Source organism: Macrotis lagotis, chromosome 1 (genome assembly GCF_037893015.1).
Source record: "Macrotis lagotis isolate mMagLag1 chromosome 1, bilby.v1.9.chrom.fasta, whole genome shotgun sequence".
NCBI lineage: Eukaryota > Metazoa > Chordata > Mammalia > Peramelemorphia > Peramelidae > Macrotis > Macrotis lagotis.
Window position 1 is genome coordinate 871,697,045 of NC_133658.1, and position 26,840 is coordinate 871,723,884.

Here is a 26,840-nt window from a genome sequence, read left to right on the forward strand (position 1 = left end):
TTTTTATACATTATTTCTCTTTCTTAATCTTTATGATACAGCCAAATAAATAGACCTTATTGCTCTTCCTCAATAATACTCCATTTTTCCTTTTCACGACTTTGCACTCACTGTCCACCATGTCTGAAACACTCTCCTTACTTATTTCTGTCTCTTGAAATCCTGTTTCCTTCAAGTTAGCTCAGCCTAACTTCCACATGAAATCTTTCCTAATTCCTTTCCCAATTTTTTAAATTTTTTTGAATTTTTCAATTTTCCCCAATCTTGTTTTCCTCCCCCCACCCCACCCCCCACAGATGGCATTCTATAATACACTGATCAAAATTGAGTGTGTTGGGAGAAATCATATCCTTAAGGAAAATATAAAACATGAGATAGCAAAATTAGAAAATAAAATAAGTTTTTTTTTTGGGGGGGTTGCAAGGTAAATGGGGTTAAGTGGCTTGCCGAAGGCCACCACAGCTAGGTAATTATTAAGTGTCTGAGACCAGATTTGAACCCAGGTACTCCTGACTCCAAGTCCGGTGCTTTATCCACTGCTCCACCTAGATGCCCCAATAAGTTTTTTTTAAAGGTAATAATTCTCTTTGGTCTTTGTTTAAACTCCACAATTCTTTGGATACAGATGGCATTCTCCACTACAGATTGTTGCACTGATGAAATGACCAAGTCCATTAAGGTTGATCATCAGCCCCACGTTGCTGTTAGGGTGTACAATGTCCTTTTGGTTCTATGCATCTCACTCAGCATCAGTTCATGCAAATATTTCCAGGCTTCTCTGAATTCCCATCCCTCCTAGTTTCTAATAGAACAACAGTGTTCCATAATGTACATACACACAATTTGTTCAGCCATTTCCCAATTGATGGACATTCACTCAATTTCCAATTCTTTGCCACCACAGACAGAGCTGCTATGAATATTTTTGTACAAGAGATGTTTTTTACCCTTTTTCATGATCTCTTCAGAGTATAAACCCAGTAGTGGTATTGCTGGGACAAAGAGTCTGCATATTTTTATTGCCCTTTGGGTGTTAATTCCAAATTGCTCTCCAGAAAGGTTGGGTGAGCTCACAGCTCCATTAATAATGTATTAGCGTCCCAGATTTCCCACATCCCTTCCAACATGGATCGTTGTCCTTTCTGGACATATTGACCAGTCTGAGGTGTGAGGTGGTACCTCAGAGATACTTTCATTTGCAATTCTCTAATCAGGAATGATTTAGAGCAATTTTTCATATGACTATGGATTGCTTTGATCTCCTCATCTGTAACTTGCCTCTACATATCCTTTCCCCCCAATTCCTTAGAATCCTTCCTCCCCAATTGAGATCATATTCATTTTGTATACATCTATTTTCCTTGATAGAGTGGAAGCTTCTGTCCTTTGGTCAGAAGTTCTTAAGTTCAAATCCAGCACAGACACTTAGTTATATGACCCTAGTCAAGTTATTTAATCTCAACTTTCTTATTTGTATATTAGGGTATCACCTACCCCCCAGAGCTGTTGTGAGGTCCAAATGAGATAATAATTGTAAATTATTATCATAAGTTGTAAAATTATCATAATGACTATAAAAATATAAGACTATCATTATTATCATTAATAGTGATTAACTCACTAATAGGTTCATTGAACTGAACTGGCTTAGGTGTTGCTACCCACACATCATTCTGTCTTTTAACTTTTATGCCTTGTATAGGGGTCCTCAAAGCTTAGAAGGTTCTCCTTTCTTTGACATTCTCCCTTTCTCACCCTGCACTTCCATTAAAGTGATATATTTACACAATTTTAAGAGCATATGCTTGTAAATTCCTTGGCCTGGGAAACCAAAGTCATTATGCTTGTTCAGAATTCAGAAACTAGGGATGCCTGAGAATAATTTGTTTGCCTGTGCATAGATGGCATTTCCAAAAACCTTATTTTATGATTTTCAACCTCAAAAATGGTGTTCTGAGCTAGTAGAACAAACCTGGCTTATTAGGTAAAAGATTTGAGGAATGGAGGAAACTGAGGTCAGAGAGAAAGTGACTTTCTCTAGTTTCCTCCAAAAATTTCCCTTGCAATTCTCTTGAATATTGATATATGTGCTTTGGATTCTCCCCTCACTGAATCTAAGCTCCTCTAGGGCAGTAATATTTCATTTTCAGTGACTGGCATACAGTAGGCACTTAGTAAATGCCTTTCATTTAGTAGTTTATATTGCAAGGTCTTGAGAGGCACTGAGGCAGCTATGTGGTACAGTAGTGCTGGGTCTGAAGTCAAAATCTGGCCACTCTCATATCCTCAGCATGCAACATAGAAAATGCTGCCTATCCACTAGAAGGAAATGACAAACCACTCTAGCATCTTTGCCAAGAAAACCCCAAATGGGGTCATGGAAAAGTCAGACAACAGCCATACGATGAGAGGCATAGGAAATGGGGGTCTGTGTCAGGGTGACCTGGATTCAAGATCTGTCTCTGAAAGAAAAACTGGCAGTGTGACTTGGGGAGTGCTGTACTTAGAATCAAGAAGACGTATTCAAATCCTGCTTCAGATGCTAGGCCGCTGTGTGACCCAGGCCAGATCACTTAACCACTTTCAGTCTCAGTTTCCTTACCTTTAAAATAAGGCGGCTAGATTTGACAACCTCCACATTTATGATCCTATGACTTTCCTCACGGAAAGTTTCTTCACTTATATCAGGGAAAATGCTAAGTCATCTCAGTAATAAGTGAGAGAGCTGGGTGTTGAACCCAGGCTTTCTAACTCCAAAGCCAAGACTTCTTTCATTCTTTTGCTCCACAAGATTTCAAAGAGGTGAATGCTAATAAGAAGGAGGGCAGTATATGCAAGTCAGAATGGAATAAATGATTAGAGCAATCAGAATTCTGGCTCTAGAAAGCAGGTGCCATCTGAATACAGATAATAAGCAGCTTGGCTGGATGCTGGAGATGTGCGTGGGCTTTGTTTAAATGAGGTAGATTTGCTAATCATTTCTGGGACCTCATTCTTAAACATCAATAATAACCTAGAGCAAACATCCATAGGGAAGTGAGAGGTGGGTGGAGGAGAGGGTGAGATATAAACAACCCAGTCTGCCACACCATTATCCTTTTCATGGCTCTGGTCTTATTTTCCCAAATATGATTAATTTCTTGGATTTGATTCTGAAATTCTAATATTTTTTACTCTGGTCTCCTACCTTCTGTGAAATGTAATTTGCATCGTGATTCCAGCTCACTGGGACAAAATGTCCCTGGCAAGTCATTATTTGCTCTGGCCTGAGTTAAGGAGGACCTGCAGACAAACAGAACAGTGTGACCTAGAGGGAGGTGTTCACAGTAGAGAGGAAGCAGGACAGCCAAATCTCCACCAGCCACTATTTTAAGTAGCTGCACAAGTCAGACTCTATTCAAAGTCACTCTTATTCCTTGGATCTGAACTTGCTGGTTTTGGGATGAAAATAGATGGGGTAGGAGAGGACCAGCAAGGGTTATAGAATATTTTTCAAAAAATATAATTTTGTTTCTTTAAATAAATGAAGATTCATGGTCTTTTTGAAGCTTCAAAGATCATCCAGTTCATCTCTCTCATTTTGCCAATAAGAAAACTGAGGATTAGAAAAGTTTCTTGTTTTAAGGTCACATAACTATCTGGTGGCCAAGCAAGAAGAGTCCATCTCCTCCCAGTGAATTATTTTTCCCTTCCTTCCTTCTTTCCTTTCTCCTCTTTTTTTCTTCCTTCCTCCATTCTTCTTTCCCTTTCTCCTTCCTCCCTTCCTTTTTCCTTTCTTCATTCCTTCTTTCCTCTTCCTTCTTCCTTTCCTCCCTCTCTAATTAAAAAATTAATACCTCGAATATTTTTGTATAGGTGATATTTTTACCCTTTTTCGTACTCTCTTCAGGGTGTAGCCCCAATAGTGGTATTGCTGGATGAAAAGGTATGCACATTTTTGTTGTCTTTTGGGCATAATTCCAAATTGCCCTCCAGAAAGATTGCATGAGTTCACAGCTCCACAAACAATGTATTAGTGTCCCAAATTTCCCATATCCCTTCCAATATGTATCATTGTCCTTTCTGGTCATATTGGTCAATCTGAGAGGTATGAGGTGGTACCTCAGAGATGTTTTAGCTTGCATTTCTCAAATAATTAGTGATTTACAGCATTTTGTCATATGACTATGAATCGCTTTGATTTCCTCATCTGTAAATTTCCTTGTCTATCTTTTCACCATTTTTCAATTGCCGAACAGCTTGTCTTTAAAAGATTTGACTTATTTCTCTGTATATATTTTGGAAATGAGTCCTTTGTCAGAAATATTAGTTGTAAAAATTGTTTTCCAGTTAGTACATTTCTTTTGATCTTGGTTACAGTGATTTTGTCTGTGCAAAAGTTTTTTTAATTTAAATGTAATCAAAATTAGCTAGTTTGTTTTTAGTGATGTTCTCCATCTCTTCCTTGGTTATAAACTGCTTTCCTTTTTATAGATTTGACAGGTAAACTAGTCCTTGATCTCCTAGCTTGCTTATAATATTGTTTTTTATGTCAAGATCCTATATCCACTCATAGTTTATGTTTCTTCCTTAAGGATATGATTTCTCTCTCAACACATTCAACTGAGATCAATGTATACCATGGAAGCAATGTAAAGACTAACAGACTGCCTTCTGTGGGGGGGTGGGGGGGAGGAAAGCAAGATTGGGGGGAAAATTGTAAAATTCAAAATAAATAAAATCTTTCAAAAAATACTTTTTATATTTTTAAATATCAAAATCATTTCCTGATTAAACTGCCTCTGTCCCCATTGAATCCTCACATATAAAAAATAAAGAGTTAAGCAAACATATCAGAGTGAATGATCAACAGAGCAATCGTGTTTGACACCTGATGTTTCCCATCTCTCTATGGAGAAGAGAGGCATATGTTTCATTACATCACCTAAGGAACAGAGGGTTTAGAGATGTAAGGATCTTTTAAAACAATTAATTCTCAACCTAAGAATTAAAACTAAAAGATGTCTTAAGCATTATATAATCCAACCCCTTAATTGTTATTGTTTATTGTTTTTCCAGATGGAGAAACAAGCCAAGGAGAATGAATTATTTTCTCAAAATTAAATAAGTAGCAGAACTTGGATTTAAACAAAGGTCTTCTGGCTCCCTATCCATTCTTTTGTTTCTTTCTAATACCATATAATTTCTCACTTTTACTGGTCTATGCTTTGTTTTGTAAGTAATGATGGTTTATATTATCATTGGGAGGGGCAGCTAGGTAAAGCAATGAATAGAGCACCTGCCCTGGAGTCAGGAGTACCTGAGTTCAAATGTGGCCTCAGACACTTTAATAATTACCTAGCTGTGTGGCCTTGGGCAAGCCACTTAACCCCATTTGCCTTGCTAAAAAAATCTAAAAAAACCCACTTAATAAAACATATTATCATTGGGGTCTTGTTAAATCTTCTCTAATAAATAAATAAGAATTATTATTGTGTATGACAGTCTGGGTTCTAAGACCCTTCCCAGCTATAACATTCTGTTCTAACAGCTTATATTGTCTAAGTCCCCTTCCCAACACTGGCATTTTAAGGTCGTTTCCAGTTTTAGTTGTGTATCTGTCATTCCAAGAATTAGTCTTGGACACTTACCTGGTAATAGCAATGGCCCGGAACTCTTTGTACCCTTCTGAGATGGCCTTCTGAATGGCAGTACGTTCTGCACAGATGCCTAGTGGATAGGCAGCATTTTCTATGTTGCATCCTGAGGATATGAGAATACAATTGACCAAATAACTTCAGTGAGGAGAGATCTCAAAAAGTCCCAAAGTTAGAAAGAAGTTTCTCAAAGAAAAGAAAAGAAAAATGGTTCTCTGGGTTTATACAAAGTACCTAGATTCTAAAATAGTTTCAAAGAATCAATCCAGACCCCAGTGCAATGAGCATTCAGAGTTAAACCAGGGGAGGATATTGAGGGATTAGAAACCATGTCATAATAAGAAAGGTTAAAGGAATTGAAGACATTTATTTGGAGAAGAGGAGACTTAAGGGGTACATGATAGCTTTTTCTAGATACTTAAAGGGCTATCATGGGACTGTGGGGTTGGCCTTCTTGGCCCCACAGATCATTTAGGAACAATGGGAGCAGTTACACGGAGGCAGATTTCAGCTTGAGATATAAGGAAAGCCTTCCTAATGACTGGTGCTCTCCAGCAATGGGATGGCCTACCCAGGGATGGGGTGAGTTGAAGTAGAGATTTCTTCTAGACTTGAAGGACTTGAAGCAGAGACTGAATCATCTCTAGTCTGGGAGGGAACAATACTTCCAAGGAATTAAAGTAAAAAATATACATAAATATATGGAGAGGGACAATAACACTGGGGGATATCAAGGGAGGCCTTTTATGGGAGTTGACAATAGAGCTTATGAATCCTAAGAGGTCAATGGGAGGAGGAAGAACATTCTAGGTATAGAGGATAGCCTGTGCAAAGGTTTGAGAAGGCATGTCATGGGACAGCTAGGTGGCACAGTAGATAGAGCACTGGCCCTGGAGTCAGGAGTATCTGAGTTCAAATCCGAACTCAGACACTTAATAATTACCTAGCTGGGTGGCCTTGGGCAAGCCACTTAACCCCGTTGCCTTGAAAAAACTTAAAAAAAAGAGAGAAAAGGCATGTCATTTATGGGGAATCCATACAGAAGAGTTTGTATTTTATCCTAAAGCCACTGAAAGTTTTTGAGCAGGGAACTGATATGTGTCCTTTGGAGCATGAAATTGGCAGCTGTGGGAAGGATATGTTGGAGAGGGGAGCTCCTAGAGGCAGAGACCAGCTGTCAAATGGTTGAATATACTGAGGCCTGGAAGGAAATGCCACAATGCCATTAAAAATAATATTTAAATGAGAAAATTCTGTAATTCTGTCAACAGAGGGAATTCCAGAGAAGAACTCTCTACACGAAAGCAGATCATCATTATCTATGCATGGTAAGCAAATATATCTGAGGGAGTTGCTAAAGATACATAGAGCTTGAGGGAACTTAACTAGGGTCCCATAGCTAGTGAGTGACTGGAAGCAGAATTTGAACTTCTTCATATCAAGCCTGGCACTGTCTCCATTATACCACATTAGCTAAAAATTAATAAACATGAAAAACAATAAGAAATTCGAATGTAATCCAGTGATCATTTATTAAGCATCTGCTAGGTACAATGTGCCCATGCTTGGTACTAGAAATAGAGATAAAACCAACAAGCAAACAAACAAAACTTTCCACTCAATTTACTGTCCTTGTCAATCCAGAGCTGGTTTCCCCATGAATGATATGCCTTCTCCCATCTCCAAACCTTTGCCCAGCTCCCTAGCCTTAAGGAGCTTAGATTCTGTATTAAAGGGAGAATTTAGATCAAGTAGTGTAAAAGAACAAAAGTAGAATGAGAACAATGATAGACACAGCTAATTGGCTGGTTGTATATCTAGATAGAAGGATAGATAGAGAAGGATAGGGAAATGGAAGGATAAAGATGGAGAGAGAGAGAAGAACAGATAAATGAAGGGAAAGATAGCTGGATAGAGAGCAGCAGAATTGATAAAAATAGAAGTTTTGAGGGATCAATGAATACAGAAGAATGGATAGATAGGTAAAAATTTTATTAAGTACTTACAAAATACAAGACACTGCTAAGCAACCAAGTTCCCAAGAAGCTTACAATGTAGTGTGGGAAAATAATACATAAACAGTTATGTGATCTTCAGAGAGTGTTTTTCAGGAGCAGAGGACTACTGAATTTGAAGTCACTCAAAATAGGTAGCCTCTTGGGCTCACCATTCCCTACGTTTGAAATAAACCCTTGTTAGGGGTTGTTGTGTGTGGGAGTACTGTAAAAACTTCATCACTTGGTGTCCTTGAGCACCAGTTAAGTGCCAAGGGAGTGAGAGTGGATTAGGGACTGGGGAGAATATTTAAGCACTTGTATTTTTTTAGGGTTTTTTTTTTTTTGCAAGGCAAACAGGGTCAAGTGGCTTGCCCAAGGCCACACAGCTAGGTAATTATTAAGCGCCTGAGACCGGATTTGAACCCAGGTACTCCTGACTCCAGGGCCGGTGCTTTATCCGCTATGCCACCTAACCCCCCAAGCACTTGTATTTTGATAAATAAATTGAGACCTTGGTGTACAAAGGGAGAACTTGTCTTCCTTGTCTCCTGCCCCTTCATGCTCAGCCCCCCCCCCCGTCCTCATTAGTTGAATTCTTGCCCATCTCTTAAAGTTTCACTCAAATGCCAGCTACTTCAGAGAGCCTTTCCTGCTTCTCAGATCAGACATCTCACAACACTTGGAGTGCATGTATCTAAAGCCCTCATCTGTGGTGTGATTTGTAATATTTAACTGGGCATGTGTTTTAGAAAGGTGACATGATACAGTATGAAGAACTCTGGATTTAGAATGGAGACCCTAAGCTTATATTCTGCCACTTAATACATATTTAACTTTAAGCAAATTCCTTACCTAATCTTTTCCTCTTTCATTTATCAGACAAGAAGGTTGGACTCTATGACTGCCGAGGTGTCCTAAATCTAAGATCCTGTGATTCCTTTACTAAATAGTGGCTACTCTGAAGGCAAGAACTGTAGCTTTATGCATTATATCCTCCACAAGATTGAGCCCAGTGTTGTACACAGAAGAGATGCTCATGTGTATGTGAAAGGAAAACTATATACTGAAAATATGTACAGCTGTGAATCGACCTGATTAATCTGTCCTTTAGTCAGCAAGTATTCATTAGAGAGCAGCTAGATGGAGTAGTGGATTTGAGCATAAATCAGGAAGATGAGTTCATTTCTGACCTCAGACATTTACCCTGGTTATATCACTTAACTCCTACTTGCCTCAGTTTCTTCATTGATAAAATAGAAATAATAGCAGAATCTACCTCCTAGTATTGTTGAGAGGATGTATAACTTGGCAAACTTTCAAGTGCTGTATGAATGTTAACTGACATTATTATTTATTAAGCATTTACTATATTCCAGATACTATTTCAATCTCAATATAGAGATAAATTGATAAAGAATAAAATAGGACTCAGAGGAGACAAACAATAAATTGCTAATCTGTCAATAAAAATGTGTTAAGCACTGTGATACGTGGTGAAGGTATAAAGATAGGCAAAAGGCAAGATGTTAAGAGACATATTGTCTATGGAACTGTGTTTCTGAATAATTTTATTTCGGAAAGAAATGTATTCTTGAGTTGTTTTATTTTGGGTGAGATGTATTCATGAGTTGTTTTATTTTGAGGGAAATGTATTCTTGAGTTGTTTTATTTTTGGTGAAATATATTTGAGCTATTTTATTTTTTTGGGGGGGTGGGGGAGGTAGAGTGGAGACAGTCCCACCTCTGACTTCAAGGGTATAAGAAACTTCCTGTGTAGAAACTCCATCCCCTGTTACACAATAATTCTTCTATATCCTACAATTTTTCAGGGCTGACTGGAAGTCCTGAGAGATAAGTTTTGCCAATAGTCATACAATTTTGCGTTTCAGAGATGGGACTCCAAGCTAGATTTTTCTGATTCCAAAGCTGTCCTGTAAAACATAACTCCATGCCACTCTTCATAGTTGTGAAAACATGTATTTGATTTAATTCAGTGGGATGTTAAGTTCTTATAGGGCAGGAATGTGTCTCATCACTGTGTTTGTGTCCCTATTGCTCAGGTCAGTGTGTGGCACATGAATAGGAGCTTCATAAATGCTTATTGATTGTGTTGTTGGGTTAAGTGTACAGTCACCTATTGCTTCTCTCTCTCACCTCTCCCCCTTAAATAAGAAATTTTAGACTGGGTTACTTCCCTCCATAAACTGTGTGTGTGTGTATATATATATATATATATATATATATATATATATATATATATATATGCATGGGGTGGAGGGGGAGGCATTGGGAATTAAAGGTAATGTCCAAGGTCACATGGGTAGTAAATGTGTGAATCTAGATCTGAACTTGAATCCTCCTGTCTCCAAGGCTAGTTTTCTATTCATTGTGACACCTAGCTGCCTCCTTCCATAAACTTTTTTTTTGGTTTTTGCAAGGCAATGGGGTTAAGTGGCTTGCCCAAGGCCACACAGAGGGTGCATTTGAACTCAGGTATCCTGACTCCAGGGCCAGAGCTCTAGCCACTGTGCCACCTAGCAGCCCTCTTCCATAAACTTTTTTTCTTTTTTGCAAGGCAAATGGGGTTAAGTGACTTGCCCAAGGCCACACAGCTAGGTAATTAGGTGTCTGACACCGGATTTGAACCCAGGTACTCCTGACTCCAGGGCCAGTGCTTTATCCACTGCACCACCTAGCCACCCTTCCATAAACTTTTAATAAGCATCCACTTACTATCTATGCAAAGCCCTCTGTGGGTTCAGCAGAAACAGATAAATAAGCAAGAGGTAGTTCCTAAATACAGTATAATATTTAGACAGTTTCATCATCACACCAACATTTTTACAGACTATCCCTTCTGATAGGAAAGGTTACACAAAAGGAAGGAAATGAAAAACACTCTTTTGAGCCACAAACTAAGCCCTGTTATGACTCAATCTGGAACAGCTGAGATTGGAACCTTCTATAAAAAGCTGATCCCAGAATCCTCCTCAAATCTTTAATGTCACTCTCCAATTTTTACTGAAACTTGGACATCTGGAGGCAGTGGAGTGGAGTGGAAAGAACCCTGGGTTGGCAGTCAAAAATCCTGGATTTCAGTCCCAGTTTTGTCAGTCTGGGACCCTTAGTTTTCTCTCCTGTAAATTAGGGAGGATAATTCTTGCACTAAGTACATCATAGGATGTTATGAGAAAAGTACTTTGGGGACAGTAAAGGACCATAGAACAGGAGCTGGCATTATTATTTAATAGGAATTAATATGTTGTCTTGACAAATAGGAATCTAGAAGGTAGTGGATGATCTTTTTTTTAATTTTAAGCAGAATGTTCCTTTGAGTCTTTGTCCCCCACTTCTATATATCTTTTCATCCCCAGGCTGGTTTACTTTTGCAAACTATCATGAGAATAGCACCAAGTCTCTGGCTCAGTATCAGGCTTCAGTCATAGATAGATGGAATCTTAGGACATAGAATATCAGAATATGGAATATTAAAACAGGAAAAAAAATTGGAGCACCTAACTCCATCCCCCTTATTTTAAGATGGGCGGTCTTAAAGAATAATCTTATTTTTAAAAGGTTGAAAAAATGAGACCCAGAGAAAACTACATTGCCCAAAGCCATACAGCTAATGACAGGTATGGGGGTGGGGGAAAATAAGGAAGGGAGAACATAAGTAATTTTACCCCTTAAACTTTCCTTTTATTATTCTAGAGTGGATACAATACTAAGTTTAGTCAGGAAGACTCATCTTTCTGAATTCAAATTCAACAGCAAGCATTTACTAGTTGAGTGACCCTGGGCAAGTCACTTCAGATGTTTGCCTCATTTTTTTCAGCTGTTAAGTGGGTTGAAAAAGAAAATGTCAACCCACTGCAGTATCTCTGCCAGGAAAACCCTATATGGGGTCACAAAGAGTCAGACAAAACTAAGCAACAATACCCTGACAGCCACTCTTTTTCAAATAATGTGAGATCTATGATGTCTTTTCTCTGAGAGTTAAAGTTATCAAAGAAAACGACTGACTGTAAGAAAGCTATTTTTATTGAGGAGCCTCTGAGCTCAGTGTTCATGTTCGGAAGAAGAGGTAGGGATGCAATGAGTGATTTAGAGACACTGGCTAGAGAAAATGAGTGTTTTGCTGCAGAATAGAAAGTCTAGCTTAGCAAGGAGCAGCCCAGGTTCCCTGCAAAAACCAAGAGAGAGGCTTCGTGCCAACAAAATCCGACCTTAACACCCCCAACAACTTTCCCTCCTTCAAAGGTACAATTTTCACACCCACCTCTCACCTTTTGAATAGAGTATCTGTCCCTCAGGGCAATTAAGACCCAGCCACTCTCCCCTTAACTAGAGCAGAGCTACCTGAAATGACTCTAAGAACAGTAACCTCTCCCTTACTATCTCCTGATCAGAATAGGTTGTAGACAGATTCTGGACTCTGCCAAAGACTTATGAGAAGGACCGGTTGTCCTCCTGCCTTCCTCCTTCCCTTTGGGTGGAGCAGAGAGAGTCTGGGGTGTAGGGGAGCAGGCATGGATTGGATCTGATCAGCTTTGCAGGTCTTTTTCCAGCTTCTCTGTTTCTGTGGATGAGCCCTATTATTCTCCCAGTCCCTTCTTGTACTCACCTTACAGAGCCAATCTTTTTTTCAAGTCTTGAATATTCTACCTCCACAGCATCTCTCCACCTACATAAGTACCATCCTAGTTCAGAGCTTCATCGGCTCCTACTCATACAAACTTTCTAATTGGTCTGCCTCCCTCAAGTCTCTCTCTTCTCCACTGTACCGTCAAAGTGATCTTCCTAAAGTGCAAGTCACCCCCATGCTCAGTGAACTCCAGAGGTTCCCTATTACCTCCTGGAATAAATACTCAAATTCTACCATATTTTATGTTTGTGTGTATGTATTGTGTGTGCATCCTCAAGAGACACATAGCTAGGTGACCCACTGGCTCTGAAGTCAGAAAGACCTGAGTTCAAATGTGATCTCATTGTATGACCCTGGGCAGGTCACTTCACACTGTTTGCCTCAGTATCCTCATCTATTAAATGAGCTAGAGAAGGAAATGGCAAGCCACTCCAGTATCTTTGCTAAGAAAATTCCAAATGGGATCAAGGAGAGTCAGAAATGACTGAAATATATATATATGTATATATATATATATATATATATATATTAGATTGTGTAGTATAATATATGCAACATATGCTACATAATTATATAATACTATATATAACCCTACATTCATGATTTATCTTATTCTTTTAATGTCTATTTTGAATATATTGCATAATTCACATTTCCAAGCTTTATCATATGTACATGATGTATAAATAAGTAAATATATACATAATTCATGGTGCAACTCAAAAATTTTATTTTTGTTTGTTTTACTGAAAGCAGTGAGTCAACCAAAAATCTGATCTACAATGAAATCCTTATTCTGGCAAAAAGAAAAAAACCCCCAAAGCCCTTATTCTGAGGTTTAGAATTCAAAAGCACAAATAAAACAACCTTTTCCTTCAAGAAGTCAACATTCTATGTGGACAAATAACTTGTGTACACAAATAAACAAGCCTTTATCAGGCCTCTATAATTTGCCAAGCAGTGTGCTGTCCCAGTTCTGGGAATTTGAAGACAAAAATGAGATAGCTCTTACTATCAATATATAAAAATATGGAACAAATACTATAATATACATAACATATAATATATCAATATAAATCTATAATTAGAATATAAAATAAAATATATAAGTAAATAAGATAATGAAACATATATTTTTTAAAAAGGTAATTTTTCTGATAGGATGAGAATCACTAACAATTAGGGGACTCCTATGAAGAGATAACACTTAACTGACTGTGAAGAAAGGCAGGGATTCTAAGAAGTAAGAAGGGGAGAGGCTGGAAGTTGGATTAAGAAACTAGTCCAGGTAAGAGCTGTCCAAGGTCTGAAATTGGATGGTTGTGAGAGTGAAGAAAAGCAAATGGAGGAGAGAGATGTTGGTTGTAAGAGATGTTCTTTAAAATAATCCAGGGGGCGGCTAGGTGGCACAGTGGATAAAGCACCAGCCCTGGAGTCAGGAGTACCTGGATTCAAATCCGGTCTCAGAGACTTAATAATTACCTAGCTGTGTGGCCTTGGGCAAGACACTTAACTCCATTTGCCTTGCAAAAACCTTAAATAAATAAATAAATAAATAATGAAATAATCCAGGGAGGGGCTTGTTAGGTTGGGCAGTGGATAATAGAGCACCTGCCCCGGAGTCAGGCCTCAGTTAATTATCTAGCTGTGTAGCTTTGGGCAAATCACTTAACCCCATTGCCTTGCAAAAATAAAAAATAAAATAATCCAGGGAGAATAGTTTAAGGATGATGCTAAGGTTGGGAACCTGGGACCTAGAAGGGTGGTGGTGGCCTTCATTCAGTCAACCAGCATTTATTAAGGGCTCATCATGTGCTAGTCACTATGCTTAAGGATAAGTTTACTTTTATTCTTTTCCAGGTTCCAAGAAAGGATAGAAAGCAGCCTTTACTCTTAAGGAGCTCAGTTTAATGGGGGAGGCAACATGCAAAGAACTAGGTACAAATGAGATGTGTAGAGATAGGGATAAATCTTAAAAGGGAAGTTGAAGAGATAAGAATGACTGGGAAAAACTTCTTGTAGGAGACTTGATGGAAACTGGGAGGCGGAGATAAGGAAGGAGAGAACACCAGGTTTGGGAGACAGTCGATGAAAATGTTTGGAGGTTGGAGATAAAGAGTCTGAGGAACAGCAAGGAGATTAGTGATCTGGACAAAAATGGCAAAGTTTCAAAGAAGGAGGGTTTGGGGGAATGAGCATGACTTCTATTTTAGACATATTAAGTCTGAAAACATCTGTAGGACATTCAGTCTAAGATGTCTAAGAGGCACTTGTTATTTACTGTAGAACTCCAGAAAAGAGATTAGGACTGGACGAGTATAACTAGAAATCATCTGCAGAGATATAATTATTATACTCCCTGGAGCTGATGAAATCATTAAGACGGTGTAGAGAGAAAAGTAGAGAGAGAGAGAGCACCCAAGTCTGGAATCAGGAAGACAGGAGTTCAAATCTGGCCTCAGACAATTACTGTGACCCTTGTCAAGTCACTTAATTCCCACTGGTCTCAATTCCTCATCTGTAAAATGGGAACACAATGGGGAAGGAAATGGCAAACCACTCAAGTATCATTGCCAAAAAAGTCCATGAACCATGAGGTCATATAGAATCAGACACATGGGGCAGCTAGGTGGCGCAGTGGAGTCATCCCTGGAGTCAGGAGGACCTGAATTCAAATCCAGCCTCAGACACTTAATTACCTAGCTGTGTGGCCTTGGGCAAGCCACTTAACCCCATTTGCCTTGAAAAAATCCTAAAAAAAATAGAATCAGACACAACTGAACAACGACAAATATAGATGATGCCTACATCCATGTATGTATATATACAGATGTTTACATACTATACATAACTAATAGCTTTTCCCCAGCATGCAGTTCTCAAAAGAAAAAAATGCAAATTATTTACAGTCATAAGAAAGACTGCTCCAAATTGCTGTTGATGACAGAGAAGCAAATCAAAACAACCCTGAGGTTTCATAGCATACTTTGAAAATTAGCAAAGATGACAAAATGGGAGATAGAACCAAGATGGCAGAGTAAAGGCAGGGACTCATCTAAGCTGTTCCCTGAAACCCTTCAAATACCTTTAAATAATGATTCTAAACAAATTTTAGAGAGACAGAGTCCACAGATGCCAAAGACAATGTGGGAAATCAGCAGGAAAGGTCTGTTGCACCTGGGTGAAAATAGAGCCCAGATCAGCACAGGACTCACTAGCAGACCAGAACCCAGAAAACCAGGAGCAGGACTTGGGAGCCACTGAAGTAGCAGTGGCAGCAGCAGCTGCTTCTGTAGCTCTTGGCTCATGGATGGTAAAGGGGTAGGAAGATCAAAATACACACTTAATAGATGACAACAAAGTCAAACCTCCTACTTCCAAAGCCTCCAAGAAAAATATGAATTGGTTTCAGGGTTCAAAAATGGATTTTGAAAATAAAATGAGAGGTTAAGAAAAATTAGGAAAAGAAATGAGAGTGATGCAAGATTATCATGAAAACCATGTCAACAAGCTTGGTGAAGGAGACACAAAAATACTGAAGACAATATCTTAAAAACCAGACTAGGTCAAGTGGTAAAAGAGGCACCAAAAAACCTATGAAGAGAAGAATGGCTTAAAAAGCAAAACTGGTCAAATAAAGAAGCACAACAATTCACTGAAGGAAAAAAGCTTTAAGAAGTATTGGCCAAATGGAAAATAAGGTATAAAAGTTCACTAAGGAAAAGAATTTCTTAAAAATTAGAATTGAATGAATTAAAACCAATGACTTTAATGAGAAATCAAAAAAGCCCAATAAAACAAAGCCAAAGAATGAAAAAGTAGATGTGAGATATCTCATAGATCTAGAGAGAATTTTAAAAGCCATCATTTTAAAAAAAAAAGCCTAGATATAATATTTCAATAAATTATCAAGGAAAACCACCCTGGTATTCTAAAAGCAAAGGTTAAAATAAAAATTGATAGAATTCACCAATCATCTACTGAAAGAGATCCCAAAATGAAAACTTTGGGGAATATTATAGCTAAGTTTCAGAGCTCCTGGGTCAAAGACAAAATATTGCAAAAGCAGCCTGAAAGAAATGATTCGGGCGGGGCAGCTAGGTGGCACAGTGGATAGAGCACCAACCCTGGAGTCAGGAGTCAGGAGTACCCAAGTTCAAACCTGGTCTCAGACACTTAATAATTACCTAGCTGTGTGGCCTTGGGCAAGCCACTTAACCCCATTGCCTTGCAAAAAAACCCAAAAAAGCTAAAAAAAAGAAATAATTCAATGATTCAAGTATCATAGAGTCATAGTTAGGATAACACAAGATTTAGCAGCTTCTATATTAAAGGATAGGCTTGGAATATGATATTCTGGAAGACAAAAGAACTAGAATTTCCACAATCACCTACCCAGTAAGACTGAGCATAATCTTTCAGGGGGGGAAATGAACTTTCAAGCATTCTTGATGAAAAGGCCAGATTTAAATAGCAACAAGCTGGTATTAATTGAATAGGACTTTTAAAACTTTTCAAATCATAAAGTAGCTATATATATATATATATATATATATATATATATATATATATATGTATATTTTAGGTTTTTGCAACTCCAGGGCCGGTGCTTTATCCACTATGCCACCTAGCCGCCCCTTATAAAGTAGTTATATTAATTAGTTTTCTATTTCAGAAACAATAGATTTAGATCTGAAAAAGAGCTTGAAACTTATGACTGAATCTGACCCCTTTAATTTAATAATGAGGAAACAGGTCCAAATGATTGCTCAAGGTCTTACCAGTAATAAGTGGCAGAGATTAGTTTCAAATTTGGGTCCTTTTACCCCTCCATATCAACCAGTTTAACATGATATGAAAAATGATAACCAATAATTGCTATAAAAACACATTATTCAGACTATAGGAAATGTTTGTTTTATTTATTGTACTGAATCATTTAATAACATAGCATGGATTCTCAGATCACCTGCAATGACTCCCTGGCCCCCCCTTCATGGGTCTGGGAACCAACAGGCAGTCACTCCTCTACTCTAACCCCCTTGACCTAGCCATTTCAGCAGCTGCTCAGTCCCTGTCTTCTCAGTAGCCCCGGAAAAGAAAGTTCTATTCATTAAAGTTCTTGGCACTGCCAGTTGGGTCAGTACCAGAAATTGATAGGATTTTATTAATGGAAATATTAAAGAAGATACATTGCCATGTTTTGCTGCTGCACCTCAGGACCATGGGATCTTTCCATCTGACTTGCAGTTAAAATGTCCTATATAAGTTGTCTCCCTGTATTAAAATTTGAACTCCTTGAGAGATGAGAATGACTCACTTTCCTATTTCTATCTCTAGCACTTTGGACAGTGCTTTTAAGTCACAAATGCTTCTTGATTAATTCATTGGCTTTCTTTTCTAGATGAGGAAATTGGATTTTAGGATTTAGAATTAGAAGGATTGCTAGCCATCCCCAACTTACCATCATTTTACAGAGGGGGAAATTCAGGAAGCAAGTCATTTGCTCTAGGTATCACAGGTAAAAGTTTGTCCTGATACGCTAGCTAAGTGATTGCCCCCTGATGGTCCATTAAAACACAACTTCTCTCCCTCCCCAGCTCAACCCATCAGCACAATCTGGAGTGGTTTTCCTTGGGGACAATCCTGGGACTCTCATCATAGTGATTGTTGCCTCCTTCTAGACTATAAGCTACTTGTACACAAGGACCATTTTTGATTTCTTGCATCTTATATATTTTTTATTTATGTGTGTTTGGGGGGGAAGAGTAGGAATCCCTCCCACACTCAATTCTTTTGCTGTTTTATATCCCTGGTGCACCTCTCTCTTTGCTGGGGCAGCAATAGCCCCACTTCCCAGAGAAAGCACTTAACAAAGCAAAACTTTTAATTCACAACAACCTCAGGAAGGAAATAGTATTCATTTTATTGATGAGGAAACAGGATTGGGAAAGTGAAGTGGCTTGACCACAGGTACGTGTTGATAAGAGTCAACCCTGAATCTCCTAGGAAAGGCAGTGTGGCATGGTATTATGAGTATTGGACTTCAGGGAGAACTGGGTTTGAATTCTGCCTTAGACACTAAATGTGTGATGCCAGCCAGATCACTTCTCCCTAATCTTAAATTTCCTCTTCCATAAAGTGAAGGGGATGAAGTGGGCAGTTCTGACTTCCCTATGAGCAGTATCCAATCTCAAAGGTGGCATAGTGGTTGGCATATTAAACTTGAAACCAAGATGACCCAAATTTGAATCTGGGATTACCTCCTATCTGCTCTATCTTGTATGCCTCTAGTTTTTTACATGTTTTCTCTCCTATCGGAATGAGGTCTTTTTTCTGATACTTACTATTTGGGTTACCAGGACCCAATCATTTCCCCTATCTAGCCTCAGGTAATTTATCTGGAAAATGAAAGTATCACCCTATATGACCTCTGAAGTCTAGCTCTTAATCTATAACCCTCTCATTTTGTCTCAGAGACCATATTTTTTTACTTTTTTTGTATCCTTGGGGCTTTGCATAGTGTCTGACCTATAGTCAGTGTTTCAGATTGACCAGTAGTCTGACTGACAGAATCGTGCCTCAGACACTTGCCCACCTAAGTGACCATGGACAAGTCCTGTGGCCTGTGATCTTTAGTTTCCTCTTCGGTAAAACAAGAATAATAATAGCATTTTCCTCTCTGGATCAATGAAAGATTCAGTTAAGATAATGGACTTTGAAGAGTCAGCTGGTCATTTGTGCTCTAGCCCCAAGGTCAGGAATCTTTCTGACTTCTCCCATCTCCTTTACCTCAGTTTCCCCTTTTCCTGTCTCCTACTTAGAAATATCTACTCATAATCAAGTACCTACTATGTGCCAGGCTTTGTGTTAAGTATTTGGCAATTACCATCTTACAGGAAGCACTTAACTTTTGTCAGATTCTGAGCTAAGTATTTTACACCTATTGTTTCACAGTAAACACCTACTATGTGCAGACTCTGTGCTAAGTATTTTATACTTATCATTTCACAGTAAACACCTACTATGTGCAGACTCTGTGCTAAGTATTTTACACTTATCATTTCACAGTAAGTATCAACTATGTGCTAAGTTCTGTGCCAAGCATTTTACAAGTATAGTCTCACAGGAAGCACCTACTATGTACCAGGCTCTGAGCTAATTATTTTACAATTATCATCTCATAATAAGCACCTATTATGTGCAGGCTCTGAGCTGAGCATTTCTCAAGTGTCATCCCATGGTAAACACCCACTATGTGCAATCTTGGTGTTAAGCATTTTATAAGTATTATCTCACAGTAAGCACCTACTATGTACAGGCTCTGAGCTAAGTATTTTACAATGATCATTTTATAGTAAGCACCCATACGTGAAGGCTCTAAGCTGAATATTTTATAAATATCTCATTTGATCCTCAAAACAACCCTGGGAGAATGGTGCTATCCAATGAAATATATGAGGATTTAACTGTAGCTATTAATTACTTGAGTATATGACCCATATATATCTAAGGCCTGAGTACAGGCGTTATAGAGAAAATGACTGCTAAGACCCAGCCACAGCAGTCCAACTGCCATCAGCATCCTGCTGTCTCTCAGGTTAATGGGGGACACTGAGTCGTCATGGAGAGATTCACAGAACCTTACTCACTGGAGCCATGAGATCATTCAAGCTTTGGATAATATTAATAACAACTGATGTTTATATAGGACCCCTGGCATGTATCATCCCCCTTACTGGGGAAGCCAGACTGGTGCAGTAAAAAAAAAATACTCTTCTGGAGTCAGAAGTCCTGGTTTCAAATCTTGCCTCTGATGCTTACTACTTGTTTGATGGATCTTTTTTTTTTTTACTTAGAAGCTTACAAGCTCTATTTTACAGATGAGGAAACTGAGGCCCAGAGGAAGTGACTTGCTCATACTCGGAAGTAATAGAGATGGACTTTAAGACCAGGATTCAATGGGTTCCAGGTTTAGTTTGCTTTCTGGGAGGCTCCACTGTCTCTCCTAGGGTACTCTTGCCTCTTCACCTTATAAAGCAATTTACCTCGTGGCACAACATTAATAGATCTGGATATTGATAAAAGGGAAAGTGCTGGAATGTGGTTAGTTTGGGGATTCAAGAATGTATGAATTCATGAATGATTCACTCTTGACTTTGAAGTATATAGGGACCCAAAAAGGTTTATTCTATTAGGGTAACAAGGTAAAAAAATTGAATAGTAATGAGAATTTTGTAAAGTAATTAGAGACAGTTGAACAATTGATTGATCCTCATCAGCAGGTAATAAGCAGCATCAAGAGGGAAATAAGGGACAGTTGCAAGGTGATTGCAACCTGGCTGAATCAACAGTAAGCAAGGGAAATGGCCAGGTTTATATAGGGAAACAGGAAGGGTGTAGATACTGGGAAAGGGGTTAGGGAGAAGTTAGAATGGTGCTAGAGAAGGAGTAAGGAGTAGGTGCAGACGCTTCAGCATCTCTCCCTCCCCCCCATGGGGAAAGGGGGGCAATCTCTGAGGCTATCAGCAAGATGCACCAGATGAGAATCCCCAGTCCCCTTTTTAGTAAGATAACTTTTGAGTTTGTATATAAGATAACTTTGAACAATCGGATGGAGGTTTGGTCAGGTTTTAGGTAGTTTCTGTGAAATAAATTTTTTTAAAAACAAAAATGTATTTTCCAATTATATGCTTTGACAGTTTTTCAACATTTTTCCATTTGCAGATTTAGAAGTTAGTTATACATCTTTCTACACCCTCCCCCCTCCCCTTGTTGGTGAAGTTTGGTAAAAGTTGTACTTGTACACATTTGTTTGACATATTTTCTGTGAAATAATTTAGAACAATGGGATGGGGGTCAATGTTTATGTAAAGCCAGCTCAGAATGAAAAAAAGATTAAATAGGTTGCTATGTGACATGGTTAGCACAGAGGGAACAGATTAATTATAGAACATATTTCTCTGATATTTCATCTGCTAGTAGAGACCTTGGGTTCAAATCCTAGCTTTGCTGCTTACTGCCTATGTGTCCTTGTGCAAGCCATCTTTTCTCTGGACAGAAATCATCTCATTTGTAAAATAAATTGATTGGAAAAGAAGGGGGATATAAGCTTTCTTCTAGCTGCAAATGTTCAATCTTCACCTCAAAGGTCTCTCATCCTAGCCTGATCTCCAAGAGGATTTATTCTCTCTCCAGTGTTTTCAATCTTTCAAATGAGTACATCATTTCTCTTGGAAATACTTGAGTCCTGTATGAAGTCCATTCCTCCCCAACCAGATACTGAGGAAAACCATTCCTGCTTTGAAGGTGGGACAACTTTGCTTTGGTGATTATGGCAGAGATGTTCCAGGCCTTTTGGAATGCTCTATGCCAAGACTGTTAGGACCTAACCTCAGAAATAAAATGTTGGTTTTTTTTTTTAAATACAATTTAAAAACCTGTTGTCTTAAAAACATTTTAACTGTATAAAATGTCCTTTTGAAATACAATTTTATTTACAAGTAGATTTTAATCGATCTTCTAAGATTTAAGTTACCCGATGCATGTGGAGGAGGAAATGCTCATAGGATTATAGATTTAAAGCTGGGTTGCTTTAGAGTGCCAATCTTTCAAATAAGTACAAAATCCTTTCTATTGCCTCTCTCTACTGTCCCCATTTCCCAAGCTCTTAGAGCAGCCCAGAGGTGATCCAACCCAAATCCCTAATTTTACAAACAAGGCTTAGAGAGATTAAATGATTTCCCCTACTGTTGGAAGACAGGATTTGAATCTCTGTCCCCATTTTAGCAAATCTAGCTCTCTATCTGTCCTTTTCTGTACCAAGGGCAGGGGATAAGGGTGAACTTAGGCCTTACCTGAAAAAATCTTCCCATCCAGGGTCAGGAGAGCCGCCCCCACTGGGAAATTACTGTAGGGACAATAGGCAAACTTCTTGGCTTCTTGGCCCCTGAGAATGAGCTTCTGAAGCTGAACTGGATCTAAAGGCCCTGAGGTGCTTGGATACAGGGCCAGGTCAACGGGCACTTGATCCATGGCTTGACCCTGAGGAGCTCTCCTCTCAGGTCAGCAGCAGGCTGGGAGCTGGCAGGCAGCAGAGGCTGTCCTGCAGAGAGGGGGACCTAAACACCAAAGGCTTTCCGTGGGAGCAGTCAACTGGAGCCTGGGCTTCAGGCCATGACTCCACCCTCCCCTTCTCCCTCCCTTTATGGGTGTGCTCTCTGCTGTTGGGTGAGCAATAGTCTAGTAGGTGTGCCTTCCTATGGGTGTGTTTGGGTGGAGGTTGGCCACCTCTTTACCACCCAGTAGGCTGGAGAGTGGGGGGAAGGGGATACACTATGTGCTCCTATGCCCCAAAGGTGCAACACCCTTCTGAGTCCAGGTCAATGGCCTCCAGGCCCCCCCCTCTTGTGCTTATTCTGTATTGGGAATCTGCCGACAATCCAGATGAGATGAGGAGTAAAGGGTCATAGCTCCTATTCGGAAACACAGAAGGAGTCAGCTCCATTTCATACACATTAAAAAAAAATGCCATATTGCCAACTTTTGTCTTTACAACATCTTTACTTCTGATTATATCCCTATCCTACCAGAGTCATTTCTTGTGACAAAGAATTTTTTTTTTAAAAGAAAAGAAGGGAGCAAGTCACTTAACCCCATTGTTTTACAAAAACCCAAGGAATGAATGAATGAATGAATCGAGCAATCAATGGCTTAGAAGAAAAGGAAGTAGGAAAAACAGAGGGAAAAAAAACTGAAACAGGGGTCAATTAGGTGGTGCACCATCCCTGGAGTCAGGAGTACCTGGGTTCAAATCCAGCCTCAGACACTTAATAATTACCTAGCTGTGTGGCCTTGGGCAAGCCACTTAACCCCATTTACCTTGCAAAAATCTTTAAAAAAAAAAAGAGGGGAAAAAGTAGTTCAGCAAAACCAAAATTGTATATCCTATATACCATACCTATTGTTCCTCATCTCTGCAAAGATGAAAGATAGGTGTATTTTCACAACCCCAGGGCTAAGTTTCTCAATCATGATAATTACAAAATAATTACTTGGAATTTTTGTTGTTCTCACCATTTGCATCAGGGATTCTCAATCTGGGTCTCTGAACTTAAAAAAAATTATTTCAATGTAATCAGTTTCTTTGGTAGACAATAAGAGGACCATGACATCAGGAAGGTAATGACATAACTTGAAAGTGAAATGGATTTGAGTAAGGAGATAGGGTTCACAAATAACCAGACATTGCTCAGAGTCCAGAACTGACAAAAAAGAGGAAGAATCTTGTACTCATGTTGTAATGGTTATTTATACTTTGTTTTCCCAGTTTCTGCTTATTTCATATTCAATTTAGACAAGATTCTCTGAATTCCTTTTATTCATTATTTTGTATGCTACAGAAATACTCCATCACATTCATATGCCTCAATTCTATAAGAGTTTATAAATCACCCACAAGGTGCAAGGGACTGCACCTTAAAATCTTGGGATGACACAATTTAGAGATGAGAAACAACTTGGAGGGTCTCTTCTTTTACAAGTGAGGACAGGGAGACCTTGAGAGAAGATGTGACTTGTTCTGGGAGTGGTAGTGGTAGTAGGGGGTTGTACATATTCTTGTGGGATTCTTCCTTAAACCCAAGTCATTTTTCACCATTCAGCTTCAGTCAGGTATATCCAAGACCTCTTTTGTGTTACATGGTGTGGCAGATGGAATTCAGGCTTCAGAGCCAGGACAACCTGGATGCAAGTTTTGCTTCTGACTTATGGGAGTTGCCCAATGCTCAGCAGCTGATACCTGATTTGCTTTGGGAAGTTCTTTGGAGAACTCCCAAGTTCAGTACTTGGAAAGCAAAGATGGAGGAGTGGCCCTTCCTGTCTTCAGGAAATCAAATGGGGGTGAAGAACTGAAAGAATCTGTGTATTTGAGGCTCCTTGGAAATTTTAAAAAATTCAAAGGCTGCTTGGGGGGGGTAGTAAATTTCTTAACATCTCCCCCCCCCCAGGGGTTACTGAATGATTACTTTTCTGATATGTTGCAAAGGGGATTTTTGCATAAGTATGGGTTGGTATGGAAGTTCCCCCTAGAGCTGGGATTCTCAGACTCCCTTCCATCAGCTACCCTTAAATAAATTAACAGTCCTTATCTCTAGGATCTCCTTTTTAAATGCAAATAATCTAAAAGAGAGTAACTTTTCAAATCCCAAACACTTTCCTGAAGAAAATAATGGAAAGGGGAAGGGGTTGAGACACTGAAGGGGCAGAGGAGTTCCAAAAGATTTTTAGAACTGGACAGGTGATATGATTTCAATTAGTACAGGGATTGCCAACGCATATTAACACCTTCACTGCAACTATTATAAAGTCTTAAGGCAGAGGTACCTACTTTGAACTGTTTTTGTGTCCTGTATCCCTTTGCTAGCCTGGTAAAGCCCATGAACCCTTTCTCAGGACAATGTTTTTAAATGTATAGCATAAAATAAAGTGCATAGGAATACAGTAACTGGGAAAACTGGAAAATAGTCTGGCAAAATCAGCTATAGGCCAATATTTTATGCTGTTCATCAAGATATGGTCAAAATGAATATATACCCTAGATAGAAAGGGAGATAGACAAAATAAATTAGAAGACCATGGAATATACCACTATCAGAATTACACATAAGATAAAAATTTATGAATAAAAAAGAGATAGAACATTGCAGGATATAAATTGGATAATTTTCTTACATTCAATTAAAAAAGTTTGGTACAAATAAAACCACTATAGTCAAGATTAGGAGGAGAGCAGAAAATTGGGGGGAAATAGTTTGTAATCAGTTTCTCAAATGAAGGTTTCATATCTCTAATGTATGGAAAACTGAGTCAATTTATAAGAATGAGTTATTATCCAATTGATAAATGGTCAAAGAATATGATTTATTAAAAAAAATTATTTATTTTTGAATTTTACAATTTTTCCCCAGTCTTGCTTCCCTCCTCCCACCCCCTCCACAGAAGGCAGTCTGTTAGTCTTTACATTGTTTCCATGCTATACATTGATCTAAGTGGAATGTGATGAGAGAGAAATCATATCCATAAGGGGAAAAAAAATAAAGTATAAGAGATAGCAAAATTACATAATAAGATAACAGTTTTTTTAATTAAAGGAAATGGTCTTTGGTCTTTGTTCAAACTCCGCAATTCCTTTTCTGGATACAGATGGTATTCTTCATCACAGATAGCCCAAAATTATTCCTAATTGTTGCATTGATGGAATGAACAAGTCTATTAAGATTGATCATCAACACCATACGGTATACAACGTTCTTCTGGTTCTGCTCACCTTGCTCAGCATCAGTTCATACAAATCCCTCCAGGCTTCCCTGAATTCCCATCCTTCTTGGTTTCTAATAGAATAATAGTGTTCCATGACATACATATACCACAGTTTGTTAAACCATTCCCCAATTGATGGACATTCACTCAATTTCCAATTCTTTGCCACACAAACAGGGCTGCTATGAATATTGTTGTACAAGTGATGTTTTTACCCAAAGGATATAATTGGACAGTTTTTGGAAGAAAAAAAGTCAAAGCTATATATGGTCACATAAAAATAATCTAAATCATTGTTGATTAGGGAAATGTAAAATAAAATAACCGTTAACCACCTCATACCAGTTGACTAAAATGATAGAAGTGGAAAATGACAAGCTAGAGAGAATATGGAAAAATTGGCACATTGATACACTGTTGTAGAATTGTGAATTGATTCAACCATTTTGGAGAGCAATTGGGATTTATCGCTATTGGGATTTATGTCTATAAAACTGTGTGTACCCTTTGACCAGCAATACCACTCAGTTTCCCAACATGATCAGGATAAAAGGAAAAGAACCTATATGTTCTAAAAGATTTATAGAAACTTTCTTTGAGGTAGAATAGAAGTGGAAATTGAGGGAATGCCCATCAACTGGGGAAAGGCTGAGTAAGTTGCAGTATATGATTGTGATAGAATACTACTCACCTGTAAGAAGAGACAAGCAGTTTGATTTTGGAAACTTATGGAAATAATGCTGAGTTAAATGGGCAGAATCAAGACAAAACTGTATACAGTAAAACAATATTGTTTGAAGAGTAACTGTGAATTACTAAACTATTATGAGTAATGATTATTCAAGTCTACTATGAAGGACTTGTGAAGAAAAATGTTATCCAGGAAAAACTTATTTGTGAAAGTATATAATGTATCTAATCTCTCTCTCTCTCTCTCTCTCTCTCTCTCTCTCTCTCTCTCTCTCTGTCTTTCTGTCTTCATTCCCATGTTAAGAAATCCCATTTTAGGGAGTTGCCTAGAGCAATAAGAGATTTAGTAACTTGTCCAGAGTTGCAAGGGACTTTGGAGACCAACCCCTTCATTTTGCAGATTAGAAAAGTCTTATACAGGAGGTGAGCCAGAATTCAAGTCCAGGTTCTCTGAACTCCTAATGTACCTCTTTCTCCTGTAAACCTGGAGGTATTGGGGGAAAGAAGGTGGGATCAAAGAATCTCCCTAAATATAGAAACTCAGAGCTGGAA

The 26,840-nt window shown here is 38.6% G+C and overlaps 1 protein-coding gene across 1 annotated transcript in view; it reads right to left on the bottom strand.

Annotated features, from left to right (window-relative positions):
* Positions 1–22,463, bottom strand: part of CDA (cytidine deaminase) — a 34,608-nt gene extending 12,145 nt beyond the window's left edge. The window contains exons 1-2 of the mRNA XM_074218236.1: positions 22,136–22,463; positions 5,631–5,742 (exon numbers count right to left, since the gene is read on the bottom strand). Coding sequence (XP_074074337.1) covers positions 5,631–5,742; positions 22,136–22,313 — 290 coding nt within the window. The 5' untranslated portion in view covers positions 22,314–22,463. The remainder of the gene's footprint in view (positions 1–5,630; positions 5,743–22,135) is intronic.
* Between the last annotated feature and the right edge of the window lie 4,377 nt (positions 22,464–26,840).